We start from the raw sequence: 24,196 nt of genomic DNA, 5'->3' as shown, positions 1-24,196 counted from the left end.
AACACTCTATCGATTATAACACAAATGATGTTAGCTTTCTCAACGTTTTATTAAAATGAAAAATATATTATTATATTAGTCATAGAAAATTTGCAGAATAATAATCGTTTCAGAATAAGTACTATCGTATTTTAGGCACGATCGATATCGCGTTGCAATTAACGGGAGTGTCTAGCAAATATCATCAGAGCGTCATTATCGCTTTCGTGAAAGGGCATCGGCTATCGCGTCGCCAAGTGCAGCACGCGCGATTCATTATCTTATTGATTGCTTCCGTGGCGACGGATTGATTTTCACCGTGAATTGGTTTGCTTCAAGTCGTTATCATTATATACTTTGCATGATTGACTTTCGAATTTCAATGCACACTTTCTACATATTGTATTGCGCGTTTATACATTATTTCAAAAAGCAGTTATAACGGTGATTCAAAACAGAAACATCACGCATGAATTTCTCGTAAATGCACGTGCATTAAATGTGATCATAAAATGATATCAATTTTCAAGAAATATTTTAGTAATAAAATATAAAAACATAAAATAATATAAAATAAAATATAAAAAAATATAAAGAAAAATATTAAATCACTTTTTACATCAACTCTTGTTTTTAATACATTTTTTTATAAATACTTTTATAACTTGAGATACTTTCTGCACAAGTATTTTTAATTTTTAACTTATTTATAATTTTGTAAAAGTTTTATTTAGAAATATCAGTATTTATTTAATTCACTTAATATCACTTAATATCCTACAAGTAAGTTTCTGAATCAAAATTTCTCTCGGCACGTTCCATACATGTACAACGTTTCGCAGTGGTGTCAAGTCCGATCACGGAGAAATATCATCGGCGTGATCGCTCGCGTTGCTCGCTGAAATTCACGTGCAATTCATCTCTAATTATGTTATACTGGCACGATGTATGCTAATGCGTCACGTTAATGCGTAGACGTTATTACAATGAAACTTCGCTCTCCCTCGTGTTTATCCTTTGACCGTCGAGCCGATATTCTGCCCTGTGTTACTTTCAAAATAACGCTTAACCAGCGTTATCGCGTTGTCGTAATTACTTCGTAATTATATCTCTCCATTTTCTATCTTTGTGTTTAAAAATTCACTGCACAACCGGATATTCTTATTTTACGCCGCGATGCGTGCACTGATTTATTCTCGCTCGATTTCGCACAAGCGTGCTCGACCGCGAGTTTAAGCGCATATAAAGAGAATAAATTCATGGAGTAAATGAGTTGCCGAATCACGGCAAAATGTCGTTTATATCGCGGCGAATTCTCGTTTTGCTTCGTTATCAGACCGTTTATTTCGCGTCATTCGCATTTCAAGCTCGCATAATGCGGCTTAATTGTATTATTAATTATTAATACATATTAAACAGCAAATAAATCTATTTCTCATGAATTAATGTACGTAGTTTCTAGTTTACGTCATAATTATTTTAGTTGACATACAATACTTTAATGATGAAAAGGCACTGAATATGAAATGACATTATCTCATTTAATGGAAATATCGAAGTACTATCATTTTTATATTCATCGTTAGAGTATTAATCTTTTTCCGTTTCAATTCCATATATATAAATAAATGAAAAATTAATCGCTATAAGTTATGCTAAAATGCTTCATATAGATTAGAAATAGGTTAATTTTAGGAAATCAATCCATCTGTATATATAATTGAATATAGTGTTTTGAAAAACATTAACCCAGTGGAAAAATATAAGATGTGTATAAAACTACATATATGTAATATATACTTAATATACTATAATCCTGTAAATGTAGATATTTTTTTAGCAAATACATGTGGAAATATTTTTATGCATCTTCCTCTCTCTCTGTCTCTCTCTCTCTCTCTCTCTCTCTCTCTCTCTCTCTCTCTCTCTCTCTCTCTCTCTCTCTCTCTCTCTCTCTCTCTCTCTCTCTCTCTCTCTCTCTCTCTCTCTCAACATATTCAAATATAATCTTTAAAAAATAAAATATAATATATCTAGTGTCACGTAGTGTACAATATATAAAAGATTGCAAAATACAATATTATCAGATTCATTAAGTTGCATTTTTCTTCTCTGGTCTGCAGAAAACGAATTAAATCTCGTTAATGCACACCAATTTTGTCGATCGCGCGACTCAAGTTGCATAATTGTCGTTAGAGACACTTCCTTTCCCTCAGTCATGTACAACTCCTATCGCTGATAGACCACTCGCGTTTTGCACGCGGATGCCGCCGTCCCTCAGTCGTTTCGACTAATTAAACGATATTTAAGCGAGCGGAAGGCAAGCAGGCATTGAAACGTAACAACCGGTCGCGATTCATGCAAATTCAACAACTTCCGAGCCGAGTGTTTCCTCCCAGCCATTCTCTCACTCCCCCTTCTTCTTACTACCCCTCCGTCTTTTCCCTTTCACGGCAGGCGTTCTCATTTATACCAGAATGGATCACAGAAGTATCGGCAATTGGAATGTAAATCGATTTTTTTTTTCAAAAAGTTTCAATCTCGACATATAGAGATGTTAACGAAACAATATAACATTGAAAATAGAATAGTTTAACGAATCAAATTTCAATAAATGTATATAAATGTAATCTAATTCTAACTGAATTTCATAAGTGCTTTATCCGTGTAGGAAAAAATGTAAAAATGTATTTAAAAAAATCATGTGTTTATAAGATAGTTCCCATCCAATTTTCATCAAACTTTGAAAATTCCGTCAAAGACACATCATTACTACCAACTCTTCGTTTCTGCAATCTTACTCTCTGTAACTACATCGCAGTTCTTTCTTTTTTCGCGCTTCAACCTTTGCGTATCTTTCCGTTCCCTTTGCAATCGAAACGCGAGGAGTTCCACCTTTGTAACGCACGGATGAAATCACGGTAAATGTATCCCAACGGTTGACCTCAAACTAACCCAGCGAAGAAGCGCTTCGACCGAGTGCGGGTTCGACTTAACCCCGGTATTTAAACTGAAAGAGCAGAATAGAATAGTCTAAAAGTTAACTAATAGCGAATGGGTTAACCGACCGTCGTCGATACGAGAGGAATTCTCATCCAAAGATGAAAGAGACGTCTGCCTTTAATTTATCACAACTTTTATTCTTGTGAACACAGGAAGCATGCAAGAGTAGAGAATCATATGCAAGTTAATTAAGATACATTATCCGTAATGTTAACCATATGGTTTTAAGCATAATTTATTTTTTAGATAAATATATGGTAGAATATATGCGAATTATGTTATAATATACATTGTAATGCGCATGTGATTTACATTTAGTTATGTAAAATATATCTTGCATTTAGATAATCGCATATGTTTTCGTAGGTTTAGAAGTCGCTATTTATCTTCTACTGATATGAATGCAGTGTATTTGTGGTGCGTGTCAAAAAAATATTTTCACAAATAAGTAATCACTGGTAGAAAAGATAAAATGTAGAAATACAGTTGATAATTGTAAAATCCCATATCTCTGATATGTATGAAATAATTAATATGAATACACTATGCCAATATTATATGTTTAATGTTATATTTATGTGTATTATCGAGTCAAAATTGAAAAATTAATAATCTTATTTCTCGTCAAAGATTGGATTGTTAAAGCAAGATGGGTTAGTTAGTACGGATTTAGCTCGCGTGAATAGTTAAAGACATTTTACCTTGTGCACTTCCGATTCTACGAGTAATCGATCAAAAAGTTTAATTCCTTCCTCTGTGAAGTTTTTAAATGTTTCGTAAACTTCTAATTGAACAAAGTCCTATTATAAAAAATAAATGTATTTAATCTACATCTATAATATTTAATATCTGTAAATCTATAAACTAAAAAATTATATGTCTTGTTTCGCATATAATTATGAAAAATGCCATCAACATATATACCGTATTAAAATTTCAAAATATAGTCATATAAAACCGACTTTGCAACCAAAAAAAATGAGAACGATAATTATATACAACCACGCTTATGTTGTATAGCACAAATCTTTTGCGATTAATTTATGAAACAAAATCAAATAAATTTCAATTGCTCTTTCACATGACATTTATCAGACTAAATACTATTAAATTTTATACATAATTGTTTCACACACACATACACACAATAACTATAAGTACAACGACGTAAGATGTTTATATATTTTAGAATGATTGTTGCATACAAAACAAATAAAAAATACATATAAATATTTTCTGATCTTGTAATTGTTGAAAATAGAAAAAAAAGAGTGAGCGAGAGAGAAAGCTACGATAATATCAAATAAATTTTTCGCTCCACTCGATTTCGACCTAGTTTTAGTCATGCATTTTATATCGATACTTTGACGGTGTTTTAAACGAGACGATTGCTCGTTTGAAATAATTGTACAAAGCAAAACGAGCAGAGTTTTCGCATGCCTCTGACACGAGGAGCCATGCTCGCGGGATTCGGCGATATTAAAGTTAATTGTAATCATAAAATTCTTGACGCGCACATGTATTATTTCTTTCGCCGACTCGTACATCCGCAGTCCTGACGTAAAATCCCAGCGAGACTAAAAGCAATATAAAAAGGACGATAGGGAGAGAGCAGAGAAACGGAAGCCCGTTTCCAATGAGTGTCATTAGTTAACTGAGGCTGGGTTAATCGGAAGCCATCTGTTAACCAGAGTTGTCGATACGGGAAACGATAGTACCGATCGCTCGGAGACGAATTCCGGCTACAGCCGGAATTCGCTCGTCGCGTTGTGCAATCCGAAGCGTTATTTATCTCTCGGGCACGCTACGATTTATTGATACTGTTAATTCGGTAAAAGCCCATCCATCTGTCAATATCTGTCATTGACAAAAGCATATTCACATTCTCAAACTGATGTAGAATTTGCCATATCTATCGTTCAATTATCATATTTTTCTGCTATATAAATTTTTCCAGCACAGCTTTTAATAACGATATAAATACGATTAGAGAATATCTCAGAAAATATGTAATAGTAATAACAATTTCTCTCTCTCTCTCTCTCTCTCTCTCTCTCTCTCTCTCTCTCTCTCTCTCCCCTTCTCTCTCTAGATTTTTTGAAGAAACTTTTATAGTCAAATAGTCTATCGATTAACTATTTGCAAATTATTATATTAACAAATATATTTTTCATTGGATGCAACGTTTTAAAACTCATATCTTGATAAATATCAAAATACTTTCTATTAATAAAAAGTATATTTAAAATTAAATAAAGAATAAAATGTTACTATTCAAAGTCTCTCAAGAAATTAAAACGATAAATGTGTACAATGGACTTCTTCTTTCTTTCTTTATTTACCATCAATCGCTATCTCTCGAAGAATCCGAACAATTGATTGAATCCCTATACCAGAGGTTCCTATACTCAATCACAGTGAAAATCTTTAATTTCAGTATTTCACATGTTCGAGACTTCTCGTTCTCGATTCGGTTTCAAGCTTCCTTCCAGGATCCAAAGAAAAGCCTTTCCTCTCCTCTCTCTCTCTCTCTCTCTCTCTCTCTCTCTCTCTCTCTCGCTCTCTCTCTCTCTCTTTCATTGTCCAAATATTTAACGGAGACTCGAATCTATCGATGTCGAGGCAAAGCTCACCAAAGAGACACGCCCCGCTCACGAATCGATCGCAACCTTCGAACGCGTTTCGGCCGGGAATGTAGGCGGAACATCGAGGAAAAAAAAAGGACAGAAAGGACGCGAATATGCCGTAAAGCGACATACGATAGAAACAAGGACAGCTTCTGCGCCCGCGATCCGACGGCGGTAATAAGTTTTGTCGGATGGCGCAGTTCTTGCCGATATAAACTTCCAGCTGGCTGTGTCACACGTGCGGCGGCAATCGTAAATCGCACCAACCTGGCCTCTGCCGTCGCGCCAACTTTCGCGAGCCACCGTACATACCGCTCTCTCGCGTTGCCGAACGCGGAATTCAATTTGTTGCAGTTTCACCGATAAGCGGGGGTGAGGCAGAGGGGTTTCCGCAGCGACGTGTCACACCTTGCCTTAGCAACGTTGCCCAAACTCATTGTGGATTAAAGGTGACGGTAATTCGGTTGCGATACGAGAGTCTCGTCGTGTAAATGAGAAACAAGTTCGGAATTTGCAAAGTTCGCTCAAGTATCAAGTCATGCATAAAATATAAGATTATTCTCTCTTGGAGCTTATCGAATAACCTTGCTGAATGAATAAAGAAAATTAATAAATAAGTGATTTCTTCAGCGGCGTAAAGAGAAAGGCGAGATACAAGGGATCATAAAGAAATGCGTGAAATAATAAAACACAATATGAAGGAGTCGTAAACTCTGCGCCAGAGGCAGGATTTGATTATAAATTATTTCGTAATCTGACCGACAAAAAAAACCTATAATATAACTGTTTTATCTTTAATTGTTTTCTATAATTTCTAATTATTCTTTTTTTTTTGCCGCAACTATATTAGACAAACCTATATCTAATTAATCAATGTTTTAAATGTATTTCACATTTAAAACGTAAAAAACCAAAACATTACATAAACGAGTGTAATTGTCAAAATTAATCATATAATTATCATTACCTTTATTCTCCCACCCAATATTAAAGTGTTCTACAAAATTGCATCAAAGGATATGAAACATGTAATATTCAAATATATTTTTATAAGTAGGTAGTTGGTAAAATTTCTTTGTTACTGCTCTCTTTAATAATCAATCATGTCTCTGAAAGAACTTTGTAGGAGAGCAGGATATTTCCGACAAGCAGCGTATATTATAAACCTTATGGCGAAATATAACATGTTAAAAGTTTTCCGGAGAAGACGCACATTACGTAACCCTACCTCTATATCTTCCTTTAGGCATGTAGGTAGGAGGTAGGTGCACATGTATGTATAGTGACGTCGCTCCCACTGCGACGCGAAGTGTACTTCCGGAATAGTAGTCGGTAATTTGGCTCTAAGCGAACGCGCACAGCGTGTCGCTTGTCCGCATCCAGGCGGAAGGAAATGTCTTCACCGCTGTGCGATAGAACTTGCCAGATTCATCAATTTTTCCAGTGTCGACCCCGCCTCTCGATCACTGGAGTTTCTTTATCGTTGGCATTATCCGTATGCGAGACACTGCATTTATTCTTTGCTTTGGCGTTTACAGAGCAAAAGACGCTTCTTCGACTAAAATCAACAATGTGGCTGCTATATATGTATATACTTCTTCGTAATATATTTATGTGAAATACGGGATGTCGCGCGCGATTATCGACGTTGCTTTCCTCCGTGGACACTTTGAGTAATTTGTAAAATTTTTCTCCACGACAATCTGATTTAACGAGTTTACAACGTTAAAAGTCTTCCCAATTAAGCCGCAAATTAAGATTCTGCCAGAATGAAGCTCGCTTGAATGTAATCGAAGAATAAAAGTTTGCGCTATCTATTCTTTTCCGAAAGAAGTTTAATTTGCCGATCGCTTCAAACAACTATAAATTGCGTCGGCATTCTTGTCGAGGAAAAATAGACTCCAACTTCATTGAGGGATAATAATTTATATCAGTCGGCGGAAATTGGCGCGAATTCCATCGTTTATCATTGTAAATACCGTACCCTTTTTATGTAATTATATGCCGGATATTTGCCTTATTTATACCGGACGAGTGTACAACTTTACGTTGTTTTATCTTCATAAGATACAATGGAGTTTAACTCGCGCTTCGCCTCCTTCTTCCTGGGGGAAACATAATTTCACGTCGCGTTTTCTATGATAAACGGTCCGAAGATCTCCGGTCAGCGAGATACTGCAAGTTTAATTTCTATTAGGTTGTGTGTGTGAGAGAGAGAGAGAGAGAGAGAGAGAGAGAGAGAGAGAGAGAGAGAGAGAGAGAGAGAGAATTGCAGGAAGACGTCCATATTCCCGGTGACTGGTTGGTGTACGCTACCTGTATGTTGCTAGGACAATGCATCATTCTCCTCCTTCCCGTGCATCTACCGAGGTAGATGGCAATTTCGTTGAAAGTGAAGAGAGGGGGAGACACACACAGAGAGAGAGAGAGAGAGAGAGAGAGAGAGAGAGAGAGAGAGAGAGAGAGAGAGAGAGAGAGAGAGAGAGAGACTAGAAGTGCATGCATGAGCCGGAGTAGGCGTTTCATCGACGTAGTTTGCGAGCGACCATCAATTTCTCGGGACATCCGAGAACGAGCGATCGGCTAATCGACCTTGATCTTTCCACGTGCAACCCCGTAGATCTCCTCGCTCCACTTCGACCGTGACACGTCACGCGACGTACGACATCGCGCATCGATTATGCAGCGTATATGTTACGGGAAATTCCGATGTTCGAGATATGTTGGCCCTTGTCTACGTGTGAATACATTTATGATATTTTAAAGATCGAGAGCACTTTATCTAGTTCGAATTCAAATATACGTCAGGATGAATTTTAAGAGTAAAGCGATGGTTGTTTTAATAATAAAATAATTGATAACTTTATTATAAGACTGAAGTTTGAAAGATTTTAATAAGATAACATTGTTTTCATAACTTTCTCTCTTTTTCTTTAATTAATTCACGTAGATTATTTTCATAGAACTTTAGTAAAATGATCGATTAGAAAATATCGAGGACTAATTTAATATAAAAAAATAAAAATAATTAAAATAAAAGCGTGGTATCCAATTTTCTGAATCGACAATATACGTTACATTCAATATTAATCGATACTTTCATATAGAATGGAATCTCTTGTGGTTTTATTCTTAAAAAGATTATTGCACCCACGCAAATTCTGCCTTTCACCTCAATCTTTCGTGCATTCAATCTGCCTTTAATGGGTTGCATCGATTCTTAACGGAAAATAAGTTTTGCATGACCCCGATTTATAAAGAATATTCCTCTCTTCCGTGACGAATTCAGAAATCAAAATTCTCTCCAAGATGCAACATGATTGCTCCATTACTGTGTCGAGCAGGACAAAGTACGGCGTGTTCGCTCTAACGATTCTATTCTCTCCTATTCAACGTTCTTTCGAGCGTACGAACTGCATACGAAGGTAATCTATCTGTGGAATAGCTTTTGATTCGATTTCAAATGGCGCGAATTAACGGCAGATCTCCCCGTACTATGCGTATCATCGCGTTGAAGGAGAGAGATATGAGAAGTCCTCGGACGTCCATCGATTTCCCCGAGGCGTGGAAAAACGTTCGGATATAACGAGAGAAGTATGCGGCGTCATTCGGGACCATGTCGTTTCTTACCGACGTATCCTTTTCAAAGAGATACGTTTCTCTCATCCCCCTTGACCCAATCGTTCTGACGATTCGATCGCGATGGTCCGACCACGCATCGTTTGTCACATGGCCAATCGCATTACGGCGTTCACTCCGCGATAGTATAGTACACGAGTGGGCAACAAGGGCGGAGTGGAATCGACGATAAGTGTGATGCTTCGAAAAGCCTCAATGGCAAAAGTTCGTATTTTAGCAGCTATTACTTCTGTTATATAAAATTGAAACTCGCTCAGGATAGTTAACGATACTTGTCTCGCTTATTTCCCCAATTTTCCGATTACGCTGTTTTAGCAATATCGCTCGATCGTAAAACACGATGAAATTTCAATAACATAGAATTTGTACCAAATTCCACGCGCGGTATTTTACGCGATCTATATTGCATTTCGCGAGGAGAAAATTTCCAATAGTAAAAAGTTCGCGTTTCGAGTAATATTACGCGAATCATGACGCGTTGAAATTTCTTGCATTTCACGCGAATAAGATATCATAAATAAAAATCTTCGTTCCAAGAAATTTTATTTCCCCCGAAGCTCGTCAAAGTTTGGTGATTTCGTCTGTTGCTTTTTTTTTTCCCCCGCGCACATGGGTTGTTGGCGATAGTGGAGCGCAACTCTACTCGTACAAGTTTCACGTAGACACAGAGTCGACCAGGAGCAGAAAGGGGGAGAGGACTGACGAGCGCGAGGGACGTGATAGATACGGCCGCCCTCGCCCAGGCTACGCCAGGGAGGGCAAAGATTTATGATGCCGGTGCGTCAGCTCGCACGTCTCAATTTCGGGACGCCGTCGCGAGAGTCAACGGGAACAGAGTTCGGCTTTCTCTCTCTCTCCCTTTCTTTGTTGCCTGTCGTGCCGAGGACGCGCGATAAGAAAAAGGTACGGCTACTGGAAGAGTAAAAAAAAAAAAAACAAGAAGAAAAGAGTCAACGTAGATAGCAGCGGCCTGCGAACACAGGAGCGAGGCGCGGAATTAATCCGGCCGGTGCGCTGCTCTTCCCTCGTATACGCGCTTCCGTTTCCGTCCCGGCCGTACTCCGCCGGAAAATAGTTTTCACCTCGGATTCCAGCAGCGCCCGACAATGGAGTAATTATTGCAATTAGCGAGCTACCTACCTATCCCTTTTTCGTTCGCGGTTGTGAAAGAGGACCGGCGGAGATGAAGGTCCATATTTTCGCGCTTTTTGAAAATAGCGATTCCGCAAGGAAAACGAATTGCGTCAGCCATTGTAAAGTGGCCCTTAATAATTCTCGTAGCTATATCACTTGCTCCATATAGACGCATCATCAAAAACTGCATTTATTGCTCGTAAATTCACTGCGAGTTCGATATAGTTCCGGCTTTAAAACGTAGGAATTTTCTCGCCCGTTGTAAAACGATATCGTTTGAATGGAAAGGAGTGGCCTCTTTGTGTTAAATTTTGAAATATATATATCTTCCCACGTATATTCATTATTCGATTGTTATTGTATTAAGTATTCCGTGAAAAAATACATATATGACACTATTGATGAAAAATATTTGATTTCGTAATAATAAAAATACACAAAACTTTTTATTCTGACATTTATCCATGCATTAATTCGTTGCTATCAAATATCCATAATACATATAAACACCAATCGCCGAAAAATGCAGACATAAAATAAACAAAAGAATTAAATATATCTGAAGTAAAATAAATATAGATATTTTCGCTGGACTTTTTCATCTTTACAACACTCTCTCGCATTTAACTGACACGTATGGGATTATCATGACACGAGTACACAGCGCAATTATCGTAACAACTATCGAACCGCAGACTCGATGAAAGCTGCAATGAAGCAATCGCGCATCTGTTTTAATGACAGGAAGAGCCTCGAGCACAAAGCCACGTCGATTTCACCAAGTCGACACGCAAACGATCTCTCTTGGGTTGTATTAGTCGATCAACGACGATCATAAGATGCATCTCTATGTCGCGATCTTCGGCTCACGCGGATAGAATGTTGACGGGCGAGATAAGAGCGCTGAGAGAGAAGGAGCGCCGTATTCCATTGAAAGTGCACGATGACATTTGCTCGGTACCCGATCGAAATGGCGCGAGACCTTAATCCGAAACCGTCAACATCCACATCGTCAGAAATGAGATTTAGCTACCGCGATCTTTTTGAGGACAATTTTTCATATTGTGTCCCAAGGTCATGATTCTTATAGATTCACAGTTTTTTCTGACGCTTTTACGTTTTTCCTATTTTTTTTCTTTTGCTAACTTTATTTTGTCATGAATAAAAGTTGAGAGAGAAAGAGAGAGAGGGGCAAACAAATGGAGTTTGCAGAAAATCACTTGGTAGAATAGAGTTTCAAACGGAAGATGTACAATCGAAAGTACAGCGCAACACGCTTTGTGCGCAAGCAATATTAGACGCGATATCGAATTGCCAAAATGAAATTACGAGTCTACCGTTGTAATAAAAATGTAAATATATACATGGTAATATTAAGAGGCCAGATTATTTTTCACAGCCTGCTAATTGCAAGATTTGCAGTAAATTGACAGTTAAACTGTTTAAAATATAATCGGAAGAATGACCCATCTTTCGACTCATCCTTTGTAAGTGTTAACAAAGAACCGCGTAGGCGCAGCGATTGAGTGCGAGCGAAAAAGTAGTCCGGCCGGCGTAGTAGTACAAAAAATAATATAAGGAAGCGATGCTATCGTGTAGTAGGCAGTATCGAGCGAGATCTCTATGAAGTACGTTCAAATTAAAGTTCTTAGTGACGCGTTATTATAACGTTCTTTTGTTTATATCTCGGTTTCTTAGTGACAACATAAGGTCCGATAAAAGGTGGTGAATAGCCCCTTTTTGTTTAAGGGGCATAAGAGTCCCAGACAAACAGTGCCTTACAAAATCAGACAGGGAAATAAGTTTTATCCATAAGGGATCAATGGCGGCCGCCACAAGGGCGAGCGAGATAAGGTCCCGGCAGCCGTAATAACTTCCCAGATCGCATAGGACTAATACCAGATGACCGTAATATGTAAAATATTTCTAATATATATTTTGTGAGATCTACTGGAAATCGGTGAGTTTCTTATGTATTCATAATTTTATTGTTTATCCGTCACATAATTCATACGAGGTGAATTATTATTATTATTATTATTTCTATTATATATTTTCGTTTATACTTGACCTCTCATTTCAAATGTCGGTTCGACGTTCAAGTCGCCATTAACTTTGTTGTACGACATATCGTTTATTTCTTTTTCTATTTACTTTTGCCTTTTTTAAACAATTGCATAATTTATCTTATAATTTCATTGGTATAACAGCGTTTTTACACTGTTATAATATTACTTTTCTTGGCGATACCACATTGTTCAAGTTATTTTCAATTATTTCTCTCTTGATTATAATATGGTCTTTCTAGCAATATTCTATCATAAATTCGGTTGCAATACTTAAAGCGTTATATATAATTACTTATAGCGTTATATATAATTATCGATGAATGATATGTTTTATTTGCATTTTATAATATTTCGGTCACTCGTAATGACGTCATTGATAGGGTGATCTGTTAGTATAACGATAAATATTAATTATTATAGTTTAAGTTTATACACTTATTTGAGTGCATTTGGTATAATTCTCAGATTTTGATATATGTATGTGTTTATTATTTTTACCCATTTCTTGCATTGTGTGTTTTTATATGTCTTGTATTTTGTATGTACATGTTTATATTGATCACTCACTGTTTTTTTTTGTGTTACATTATAATCGCACCATTTCTGCGATTCTTTTTATGTGTTATATATATTTATGTACATTTTTCTCGCTATTATGAATATTTCCTATTCTTAAATATTTAATTGTTCTTAAACATATGTATCAAGTAATATTTTTGTGTTCAATCATTTATACTGGTTTATTTGATTACTTATCATTGTGATAAGTATTTGCTTAAATCAAAGTTCTTTTTATATTTGTTCAAATTACCGATGCAGTCCAATAAATCCTTTTGCATAATATTCTTATATGTTGCAAGACTAATAACTTTTTCCTGAAGTTATATTTACTAAATTTAATATTTTTTACTTGAACTTATGTTCTCATATATTTAATTATTTCTTATGTGTGTGATCATCATGATTGGTTGTTTATATTATTTATGTTCTTATTTTGTCATTATTGTTTAACATTTCGTGTTTAATATTGACTTGATTAACAAGGTATTCCATTATACCTTATATCTAAAGTCAGCACCTTCGAACCTTTTTATACACTTTCGCAATGTTGGAATTGCTATAAATTAAAGCACAACCGTTTCTGAGAGATTAGCACTCTACTGGCATGTCAATTCGTTTCTCTTTAACTATCATCAAATATTTTCACGTGTATTCGAATGGAGATATTATGAAATTTAGGACAATATCAAGTTCAAATTATAAATATTCACAATTATTTTGATGAAAAGAAAGGTTTAAAAATTTTAAATTTTTTCCTATGTATGAATGTTAAAATTTATTACTTCACAAAAAATGTGTTTTAATAATTCACAATCAAATAACGTATAATTTAAAAATTATGCTATCTTTTATATTTATGTGACAATATTATTACCAAATGAAATTCGATAATTATACATTTGTAATTACTTTCGCTAAAAAGTAATCTATATTTAATCTGTAAATTAAAAATATTAAAATCATTTATATTAATACCTTCATAACCACTTTTTAGTAATTTTTTACATTAATGTAATAATTATAAAATAATTTACAGCATGACAACTGAAAATTGTTTATTTTTTTTCTATAAGCATAATTATTTTTGGAAATAATCAGACAATACTTGATCAAATGCTACGCACACAATTGTCAGCATAATGGTACATCGCGGAGCTACACTGCCAGTAAAGTGTTAACGAGAACAAGACGCGAGGTTTTTCTTGTCAAGATAGATGACTCCGTTGTGTCGTTCTGAGGCGAACCAAGTTGACTAGCTCGGTTTATCTTTGTTGAACCGAGACAAGCCTTTATTAACTGACTTCGTCAAGTTAACCGAAACCAGTCCGTATTAACTGACTCGGATCAACTCCGTTAAGTCGACCGAGACCAGTCCGTATTAACTGATTCGGGTCGACTCCGTTGAGTCGACCGAGATCAGTCCGTATTAACTGACTCGGATCGACTCTATTGAGTCGACCGAGATCAGTTCGTCTCGTGACTCCTTCGTTCACTCCCCTTGAATAGTAATCCAAGGCTTTATTCGGTCCGCCGCTACTACCGCTTGGCGTTGTCTGGATCCTTCTCGCAAGTCCTCAACTTCGTTAAAGAGGACCTTGCGAATTCGGAAAGACCCCTTGAACTTAGAATGTAGTTTTTTACTACTACCCGTTGTCGGGTCGCTCGTGATCTGTACCAGTACCAGGTCACCGTCGTGGTATTTGGTGGCCTCTCGTCGAGTCTTATCATATCGCTCCTTCTGCGCTTATTGTTCCTGTCCGATATGTGTTTTGATCTCTGCACGCAGCTCGTCCAGGCTTAGCTGATGCATCGTGTCCTGAATCTGGGACAACAGGGGTGCCTCCGTGGGGCTCCTGACCTCGCAACGGATTAGTGCCTTCGTCGGTGTTGTATTGACTTTATTGTGTCATATTTAAAGCACTCTGTATCTGCTTAATGGATTTATCCCAGTCGCGAGAGTCCATTCCCGCTGTTGTCGTAGCTAGCGCCTGTATGATGGTCTTATTGTACCTCTCACAGTGGCCGTTTGCTCCTGAGATAGCAACTGCGTTTAGCACGTGTTTAATCTCGTACGTGTCGCAGAACGTACGAAACGTCAAGGAAGTGAAAGCCGTTCCCCTGTCGGTTATGATTCTGTTGGGGACTCCGAACAAATGTATCAAGTTAGTCAACACCCTTACCACCTAGCTCGTCTTCTGACTCCTTACCGGTTTTATGGTAACAAGCTTTGTGAAAGCGTCTATTAATACCAGAATAAATTTATATTGTCTACGGCTCATCTCAAACGGACGTGGTCGAAGTGTACCGTATGGAATAACACTGGCACCTTTTCTATAAGGTTTAACTTACACTGCTTTTACCAGCCACATGCTTATAATAGGCAGAGTGTAAACACGCCCTTACGTACTTCGTTACGAACCGTCGCATACCCGCGAACCAGTAATTCCGCTGTATGCGTTCCAGTTCCGCCCTACGGGATGGAGACGTGGAGATACCGATGCCCCAAAAGCTGGGATCGAGCACGTGGCTCTCTCGGTAATGGATAATGGGTATCAATAGGTAGTCTCCCACATCCCTTTGGGATATGCTTTTACATAACGTATCCCTCAAAATCAAATGAGGCTAGAGAGAACGATGAGTGAACTACAGCTGGCATGCGTCCCACATGGTAGGCCATGCCCTTGTATGGCACTCAGATCACGTTCTTGCGTGGTAGGGATATAATTGTGAGCAAGTCTCTTAATCGAACATGGGGAGTCTCCAGTACCTGTCAGATGCTGGATGATAACCCCGTATCTCGTGGGTGGCCATTCCACCTTTCTGGCACATTATAGGCCCACCTTGGCCGAGCCGAGGTGGGAGTTTCCCATGGAGGCGTTGAGGGTTTGGTGTACACCACTCGATGATCCGGGTCCAGGTATTATTCCTGGCCAACAAATCGCCTCCATGAAGACACTACACCAGCGGTGTCCGGGCGTGTAAAACCGACGACCGCCAGGCGGGGGACACCCTTAATGTCTATCAGTTAGACACCTGGACACAGGGACACATTGTGATACACGCTTAAGGTCTGGTAGTCTTCGGGCCCGGGGAGCCCACTGCGAGCTCGCTCGCAGTCCCCGGGGAGAGGTGTTAAGGCCGAGGAGATTCTCCTGCGGTCGGACTGCCGGCTACCAGGCTGGCAGTCATCGAGGCTGGCGTGCTTTAGATTCCGAACCTCACAAAGTTGCATGGAAGAGGGATGCGAAACAGTTGGGTAATCTATGTAGCGTGTGCCCGAAAGGGCGGGGTAGCATGTGCTCGCCGTCTTCGGACGGCAGCACTCACATTAGTGTATGCGTTCCAGCGTCTTCTCGACACCCAAATGTCCTGCGTCATCGTGGCATAACCGGCAGATCTGCATGCGTACATCCCGCGGCACCGCCCACGCCATCGTTTTATCGCTTAATCGTCGATACACTCTGTTGTCTTTTAGTATGTATTTGTCAAAGTAATGTTTTGTTTCGTGCGTTTTTCTGCCTTCCAATAAAATGGTCCGGATCCGTGATAGCTGCTCATCCTGTAATTGTGCCGCCAGTACCCAATCGCCTTCCGTTACATCTACCTGCGCCACCTCTATAGAGATCTGTATCGAGTTGCGACTGAGTGCGTCCACATGCGCCATCTTAGATTAAGGCCGATACTCGATGTCGAAGGTATACTCTTGTATCTCCAGCCACCATCGGCCGATGCGTGGTAACAGGTCCCGTTTGACAAGGGTTAGGCGTAACGCATTGCAATCGGTCACCACCTTGAACTGCATCCCTAGTAAATATACCTTGAAATACCTCAAGGCTAACACCATTGCCATCGTCTCCAGCTCGTACGAGTGGTAGCATTGCTGATCCTTGGTGGCCTGCCAGCTAAAATAAGCTACCACCACCATCTTGTCGTCCTTCTCCTGCAGTAGTATGGCTCCTACCCCTATCGCGCTCGCATCAGTGTGTACTTTCCGTACGTCGTACGGGGTTAAATATCGTTAGTATCGGCCGGGACGTTAATTTCGTCTTAATATTACAAAACGCCGATTCCTGTTCGTCCTGCCACATCCAAGGTACATCCTTCCTGGTCAGCCTTGTTAGCGGCTCCACTATGGTCGCAAAGTTTTCCACAAACCTTCTGAAATAACAAGACTTGGCGTACCTGTTTGACTGTCCGGGGTCTCTCCATGCGTAGCAGTGCCTCGACTTTGCCTTGCCCTGGCCGAACTCCTTGCGCGCTTATCTCTCTACTTAAATATTCTATCGACTCGGCAAAAAATGTGCATTTTTCTTTTTTTAAGGTCAGATGGTGATTACGGAAAGTATTCAACACTTGACGTAACCGCGCTACCCCTTCCTCTATTGCCTGAGACGGTATGATCACGTCGTCCAAGTATGGAAACGCAATCGAATTCTTCAGATTACCCAGGACCCTATCCATCAGTCGTTGGAAGACGGCCGATGCATTCGTCAGCCCGAAGGGCATTCGTAAAAACTCGTAGTGGTCTTCGGGAATTACGGAGGCCGTCTTTTCGATGGAATCAGCCGCCACTGGCACCTGGTAATATCCGAAAGCTAGGTCTAACTGTAAAATATTTGTTACCTCCCAATTTGTCAATCTGATCTTCAATTAGCGGCATGGGGTATTTGTCTCGGATCGTAATCCCGTTCAGCTTCCGGAAGGCCATGCACATCCGATATTCGCCATCCTTTTTCTTCACCAGTAACACCGGACTCGCGTAAGCTGAATTCGACTCTCGGATGATAATATTGTCCAGGAGTTTCTGGACAATACCTCTTACTGCGCGCTTTTCGTTTTCGGCTAATTTATACGAGCGGTACGCGACAGGCACGTCGGATGTGCAACGGATACTCAACGATGTCGCGTCCGTCTTCCCTAACTCCGCTATTGAAAAGGATACGCAGTCTCTAAATTCCCTCAATAATGCAGTACCTTGCTGTCTCGCCACTTCGCTAGTCGTGCCTGTACTTATCGTGACGATATCGGGTGTTTGCGGACTCAAACAATTGGCGTCGACGAGGTGCTCCACATCATCATTAATCGCGGGCAATTGTTTGAATATTAGTTCCTTGCCCCTTTTTATAACCACGATGTGTTCCTGCTCAAGGAAATCGCGACCGACTATCACATCGTACATGAGGTGGTTATACGACCTCCTCGTTGTGCGCCACCTTGCCGTAGTGAGGAGGCTTAACCCTGAAACCCCATGGAACACCCACACCGCGATAGTATCAACCCGTGCCATCGCCTCCATTATTCTGATTTCACAAGATGCCGCTCGGTTACTCATGGTAATTTGACCCACGAACCCCCTCAATACGTTATTCGACCTTATCGTTATTGCCATATTATTTTTCTCGGCAACAGACATTCATATTAGCGTGTATCCACGGTATCAATTAATCCGGTAATTTTACGTCCGTTAATGATTATCGACCGCTCGTATAAATTCGATACGCTATTAATTTCATTTACGGCGTTCACGTCTTTCTTCAAAGGGCATTTCTCGGCGCGATGCCCTAACCAGTTACATCGGTCGCATTCTATCCGCGGCATACGACACTTCCTCGCAATATGTCCCGCCTTCCCGCAATTGAAGCATTCAACTCGCGATTTTGTTTGATCCGCCGCCGGCGGCGCGTTTTTGTCATTCGCCGCGCGCGATTGATCCGGCACGGAGACTCTGGTCTCCCGGTCTTTTCGATCACTTTTAGTATGCGTCGCGATTTTTGTTCTTTCATTTTTTGTCGGTAAATTGCCCAGTGTGTTCATATACGCGTACAACTCATTCGCGTTATTATGTTGAGCAGAGCGTACCGTTCTCGCGACATTCTCGTCTGTGATCCCGCCGATCACTGCGTCAATCAGGTACTTATATGGTATCACTATATCTAGCTTGCGCATCTTACTTAGTTTTTGGAAACAATAATCTCTCAGCGCTTGCCCAGGATTGCTCTCGTACAAGGCGGCCTCTTTGAAACCTATTAAATGGGACGGACTTACGGAACTGTTCCTGCAACGACTTTCTTATTTTCGCCCATGTTCCTGTTAGTCGGGGCCTCGCATCATACCATTGTCGCGCATGACTTCGCAACCGTCTTGGTATTAAGCGCATGATCGCTCTATCATCCCAATTGTACTGGATTGCCAAGTCGTCTACGTGTTCGGTCCACTTTTCGATAGTTAGGTCATCCTTCGATGGGTCAAATAAAGGCATCATCAGCTCATCGCCCTTGTGTATACACGAACCTTTGCATTAGTCGATCAACGGCGATCATAAGATGCATCTCTATGTCGCGATCTTCGGCTCACGCGGATAGAATGTTGACGGGCGAGATAAGAGCGCTGAGAGAAAAGGAGCGCCTCGATGTCGTATTCCATTAAAAGTGCATGATGACATTTGCTCGGTACCCGATCGGAATGGCGAGAGACCTTAATCCGAAACCGTCAACATCTACATCGTCAGAAATGAGATTTAGCTACCGCGATCTTTTTGAGGACAATTTTTCATATTGCGTTCCAAGGTCACGATTCTTATAGATTCACAGTTTTTTCTGACGCTTTTACGTTTTTCCTTTTTTTTCTTTTGCGAACTTTATTTTGTTATGAATAACAGAGAGAGAAAATTTTTTACGGCTCACTTTCCTTTTAGAATGATTCCTAATTTTCTTCACTTTATCTTTACTTTATCTCTTTATATATATACTTAGGTCATTTTACCGGAAATGAACTGAAAACTCGATAGTTACGCTTTTTAGAGTCTTTATAAAGCAAGGAAACCGAACTATAGGTTTACACACAAAAATTGCTCACTTCCTTTACAGGACAATTTCTAAGACACATGGCTTATGTGTCACAAAGAAGAATTCGTTCCGGGACATTTGTTAAAACGGCAAAGTCCACATGCTTTCGCAATGTTGGAATTGCTATAGATTAAAGCACAACCGTTTCTGAGAGATTAGTACTCTACTGGTATGTCAATTCGTTTCTCTTCAACTGTCATCAAATATTTTCACGTGTATTCGAATGGAGATATCATGAAATTTAGGACAATATCAAGTTCAGATTATAAATATTCATAATTATTTTGATGAAAAGAGAGGTTTAAAAATTTTAAATTTTTTCCTATGTATAAATGTTAAAATTAATTACTTCACAGAGAATCTGTTTTAATAATTTACAATCAAATAACGTATAATTTAAAAATTATGGTATCTTTTATATTTATGTGACAATATTATTAACAAATGAAATTCGATGATTATACATTTGTAATTATTTTCGCTAAAAAGTAATCTATATTTAATCTATAATTTAATCTGTAAATTAAAAATATTAAAATTATTTATATTAATACCTTCATAACCACTTTTTAGTGATTTTTTACATTAATGTAATAATCATAAAATAATTTACAGAATGACAACTGAAAATTATTTTTTTTCTTATAAGCATAATTATTTTTGGAAATAATCAGACAATACTTGATCAAATGCTACGCACACAATTGTCAACATAATGGTACATTGCGGAGCTACACTGTCAGTAAAGTGTTAACGAGAACAAGACGCGCGTCAGAATTTCAAAGATAAGGATGACTTACCTGCAGGACAGTTGCATCGCGCATCAGAGACTTCGCGCTTGGGCCTAAAGACCTCGGCTGGGGCGAATTGTTGCGTCTGTCGCAGCTGTTCCTGCACCTCCGATTTGAGCCTCTGCACTAAGACGTCCACTGGCGATGATGACTCCTCGACGCGCAGGCAGCGTGCTTCCAGACTGACAATCCTGGCCTCGAGACTGAGCTCGCGGTAGAAGAGCATGCCGGACACGGTGAGGCTGGCCAAGCAAATGGCACACATGGCCCAATTGAGGCCCGCGGTCCCCGCGCGTCGGGCCTCGTCGCGAAACTTTCGCGGCATCGACGCCTCCAGGCAGGACGACGATCCCTTGCCCGGGACCGACGACCAGGATTCGGCCGACGGGTCGGTATTCATCGTCGTCGTCGTCTTGTCGCGCACGCACGCACGCACGCACGCACTCGCGAATCTCTCCCGGTACGCGCTTGAGAAGCGTCCCTAAGCGCCGCGGCGCGTCATAACCCGCGCAACGCTCGTCGATGCACCGTCGATGATTCGCGCAGCGAATTCGCGTAAACGAACGACGTGATAATAAGGCGGTAATAATAATAATAAGATGTACCTGACGGCGAGACCGTTATAGACGTCGCGGCGTCATCGTCCATCTGGAATGCATCTTCACGCGATCACTCGCCCCGTCTTATCGCGCCCCCTCCCCACCCGCTCTCTGTTTGCCGATCGCGCGATTGTCGCGGGGAACCTTCCGATCCTCTATTCGGGATCTCGACGTTTTCGATTTCGATTATTCGTGATAAACAACGACAACGATCGGCGCGCGTGTCAGATCGAAACGAAACCTGTCTCGAATTGAAGAAACTGACGCGCGTTCAACGGCAACTTTCAGTACGGTACGATTGTTGCCGGTGCTGTCGCGTTCTCGCGTTTTCGTTGACTCGCGCACTTTCCACACATCGGCCGGTGACGACGGCGGACGGCGGGGCGTCGATCGTCGTCTCGTGTCCGCTCGCTTCGTGAAACACGAACGCAACGCATACGCTCCGCCTCTCCTTCTCCCCTAATTTACTGTCGCTCTTTCCCTTTTTTCCCTTCCTTCGCGGTTGCGGATACAAATCTCGAACGGAAGAAAACGCGCCGCCGTCCACCGACGGCGCCAAACTTCTCGACGATCGCTGGCCGCTTCTCGAAGAAAGCTTCGACGAAAGAACAAAACTTGACGGCAGAGATGAAAAGGGAAGGAGGGAGAGCGAGAGAACGAGACGCCGACGAGCGCCGCGTAGTACAAACGAACGTACGTTTTCGTATTCTCGGGCCCTCGTTTCACACGTCGTCGTTACGAGGGAGAAACGCACGGGACAACGCACATACGTAACGTACGGTATGACATTCGCGGTACGACTGGATGTGGTGGGGCGACGCTACGCCGCGAGGACAGAGGGTTCGTCGCTTCGGCAATGTTCGGCAATGTTCGACGGTCTTCGCGTCGCCGCGCGACTACTCTACCACCGGCACGTCGGATGTCGGATGGTGCGCGTTGCGCGTGTAGTGTAGGACGCGATCGGTCGACCTAACGGCCACTTCCATTCGCACTGATTCACCTCCCCGCGTTTCATTCTCTTGGCTGCGCGCTCGCCACCTCTATCCACCACCATCGCCACCACCCTCCCCACGGATGGGATTCGGCAGCGAGAGAGACAAGGTATAGATCTCTTTTTTTTTTCTTCCTTTTTTTGTTTCTCATCCTCCCTCTCTTTTTCTCCGCGTTCGATGTCCATTATCCACTCGGATTACAAGCCGGAGTATTCCGCTTTCGTACGCGCGTAAACGGCTTTAACATCGGGGAGATTGTTTTTCGTCCCGGCCTCGCCGCTGCCGAGCTGCGAACGTGGCGGCTGCGAATGCTGATGCGTTCGCCTATATTTCATCGATGAATGTCTCGGGTGTCTTTTATTGTCCGCATATTATCGTCCATACGATATCCTCGTAAAATTTTGCTCTTTCTCTGATATCGAGTTTCCATATATTGCCAGAGACAGAATATGAGTCAAACTTTTTTATCAATAAGAAAGTTATTCATATTTCTTAAAGATTGAAAGTTAATGATGATTTCATAATTTTTGTTATGTAAAAGATCTAATAGTGAATAACAAGAATGTTATCTGTAAAAAAATTTTTAGAATACGTGATTTTTAGTAATAAACGATTTATTATCAGATAAAACAAGAAAGAGTACAGAGATCTTGCTATATGTATACACGTAATATGTATGTACGTAATTTCAATTAAAAATACTTTTTCTAGAACAAATTTTTTTATTATTTCGTATATACTCGTTAAAAAACGTTACCATCTCGTGTTTTAATGAACGCTTTATCATGAAAAGAATTTCAATGCAAAGGTAAAAATTAAAATGTTAATGTTTGGAAGGAATTTTACTTTCTACTGTTTATCCACAAAATCAACTAGAAATACTGCGTACTACATGAATGTAGTGAAAGGGAGAGAAAAAGAGAGATGGAGAAAGAGATTTTGAGAGAGAGAGAGAGAGAGAGAGAGAGAGAGAGAGAGAGAGAGAGAGAGAGAGAGAAAGAGAGAGATCAATTTTTCTAGATTAAAAATATCTTAATGTATCTCATACATCTTTAAATGGCTTACTGCGTCATAGCCCGAGTCGAAAATTTTCTCTTACTTTTGATCTCAATTTTCAATCTAACATCTAGTTTGACATTTTAAGCAATTAAATCCGTTAAGCATTTTTTTTTTAAATTATTTACCCTATAATTTTGTTGAAAGTTTTTTTTGTAAATATCTAAACAGGAAACTGTTCATTTATTACTTATTCAAAGTACAAAATAGAATTAAATTTCTATATAATTCAATTTTTATATAAATTAAACCTCTGTCGTAATCTTAAATCTATAAACGTAAGAAAAATGAAATTAAAAATGAAACCAAATTTTGTTTCGGAAAAACTCAATTTCCAGCGTTGAAATCTTGTTGTGAAATTATAAACAAAAGTATCAAGAAAATCTACTAATCAAGTTATAATTATATAATATTCATGAATTATCAAGACTGTATGAAAATCAATAGTTTTTCAAGATATTTAAGAGTTTTTTCTTCACGTTCTGCTATTCAGAATACAAATTCAGTTCACAAACCATATTTAATAATGTTTAATAATTCGGTAGAAATATTGTCAGTTTATCTTCCTCCGTCATCCGTTTTATCTCAATATGGAACGACGTGATGAATTAGAAATGTATACAACCGCTTATAGTCTCTATATAGTTTCAACTTCGATCGTACAAGTTCTAAATAAGGAACAGGGTCTCGATCGTCTCGTTGGTCTACCTCGCTAGCTTTATCGAAAGAGAAAGAGAGAGAGAGAGTGAGAGAGAGAATCGCAGTGTTTATTCTCTTTGTACATACACAATCTTCTAAATTTAAAATATAAACCAAATTAATGCAATAAGACATCTTTGTTAAGATGACACACTCACTACAAGAAATTAAATTCGCGTATATATCATATAATTAAATCTTA

General features: G+C 39.6%; 1 protein-coding gene across 8 annotated transcripts in view; it reads right to left on the bottom strand.

Moving 5' to 3' along the window:
- Positions 1-22,155, bottom strand: part of LOC140676158 (uncharacterized) — a 144,497-nt gene extending 122,342 nt beyond the window's left edge. For all 8 annotated transcript variants that reach the window (XM_072910920.1, XM_072910921.1, XM_072910924.1 and 5 more), the window contains exon 1: positions 20,658-22,155. In XM_072910920.1, coding sequence (XP_072767021.1) covers positions 20,658-21,048 — 391 coding nt within the window. In that variant the 5' untranslated portion in view covers positions 21,049-22,155. The remainder of the gene's footprint in view (positions 1-20,657) is intronic.
- Between the last annotated feature and the right edge of the window lie 2,041 nt (positions 22,156-24,196).

This window comes from Anoplolepis gracilipes, chromosome 2, assembly GCF_047496725.1.
Source record: "Anoplolepis gracilipes chromosome 2, ASM4749672v1, whole genome shotgun sequence".
Classification (NCBI taxonomy): domain Eukaryota; kingdom Metazoa; phylum Arthropoda; class Insecta; order Hymenoptera; family Formicidae; genus Anoplolepis; species Anoplolepis gracilipes.
The sequence above is the reverse complement of the archived record's forward strand: the minus strand, read 5'-3'. Positions and strand labels throughout refer to the sequence as shown.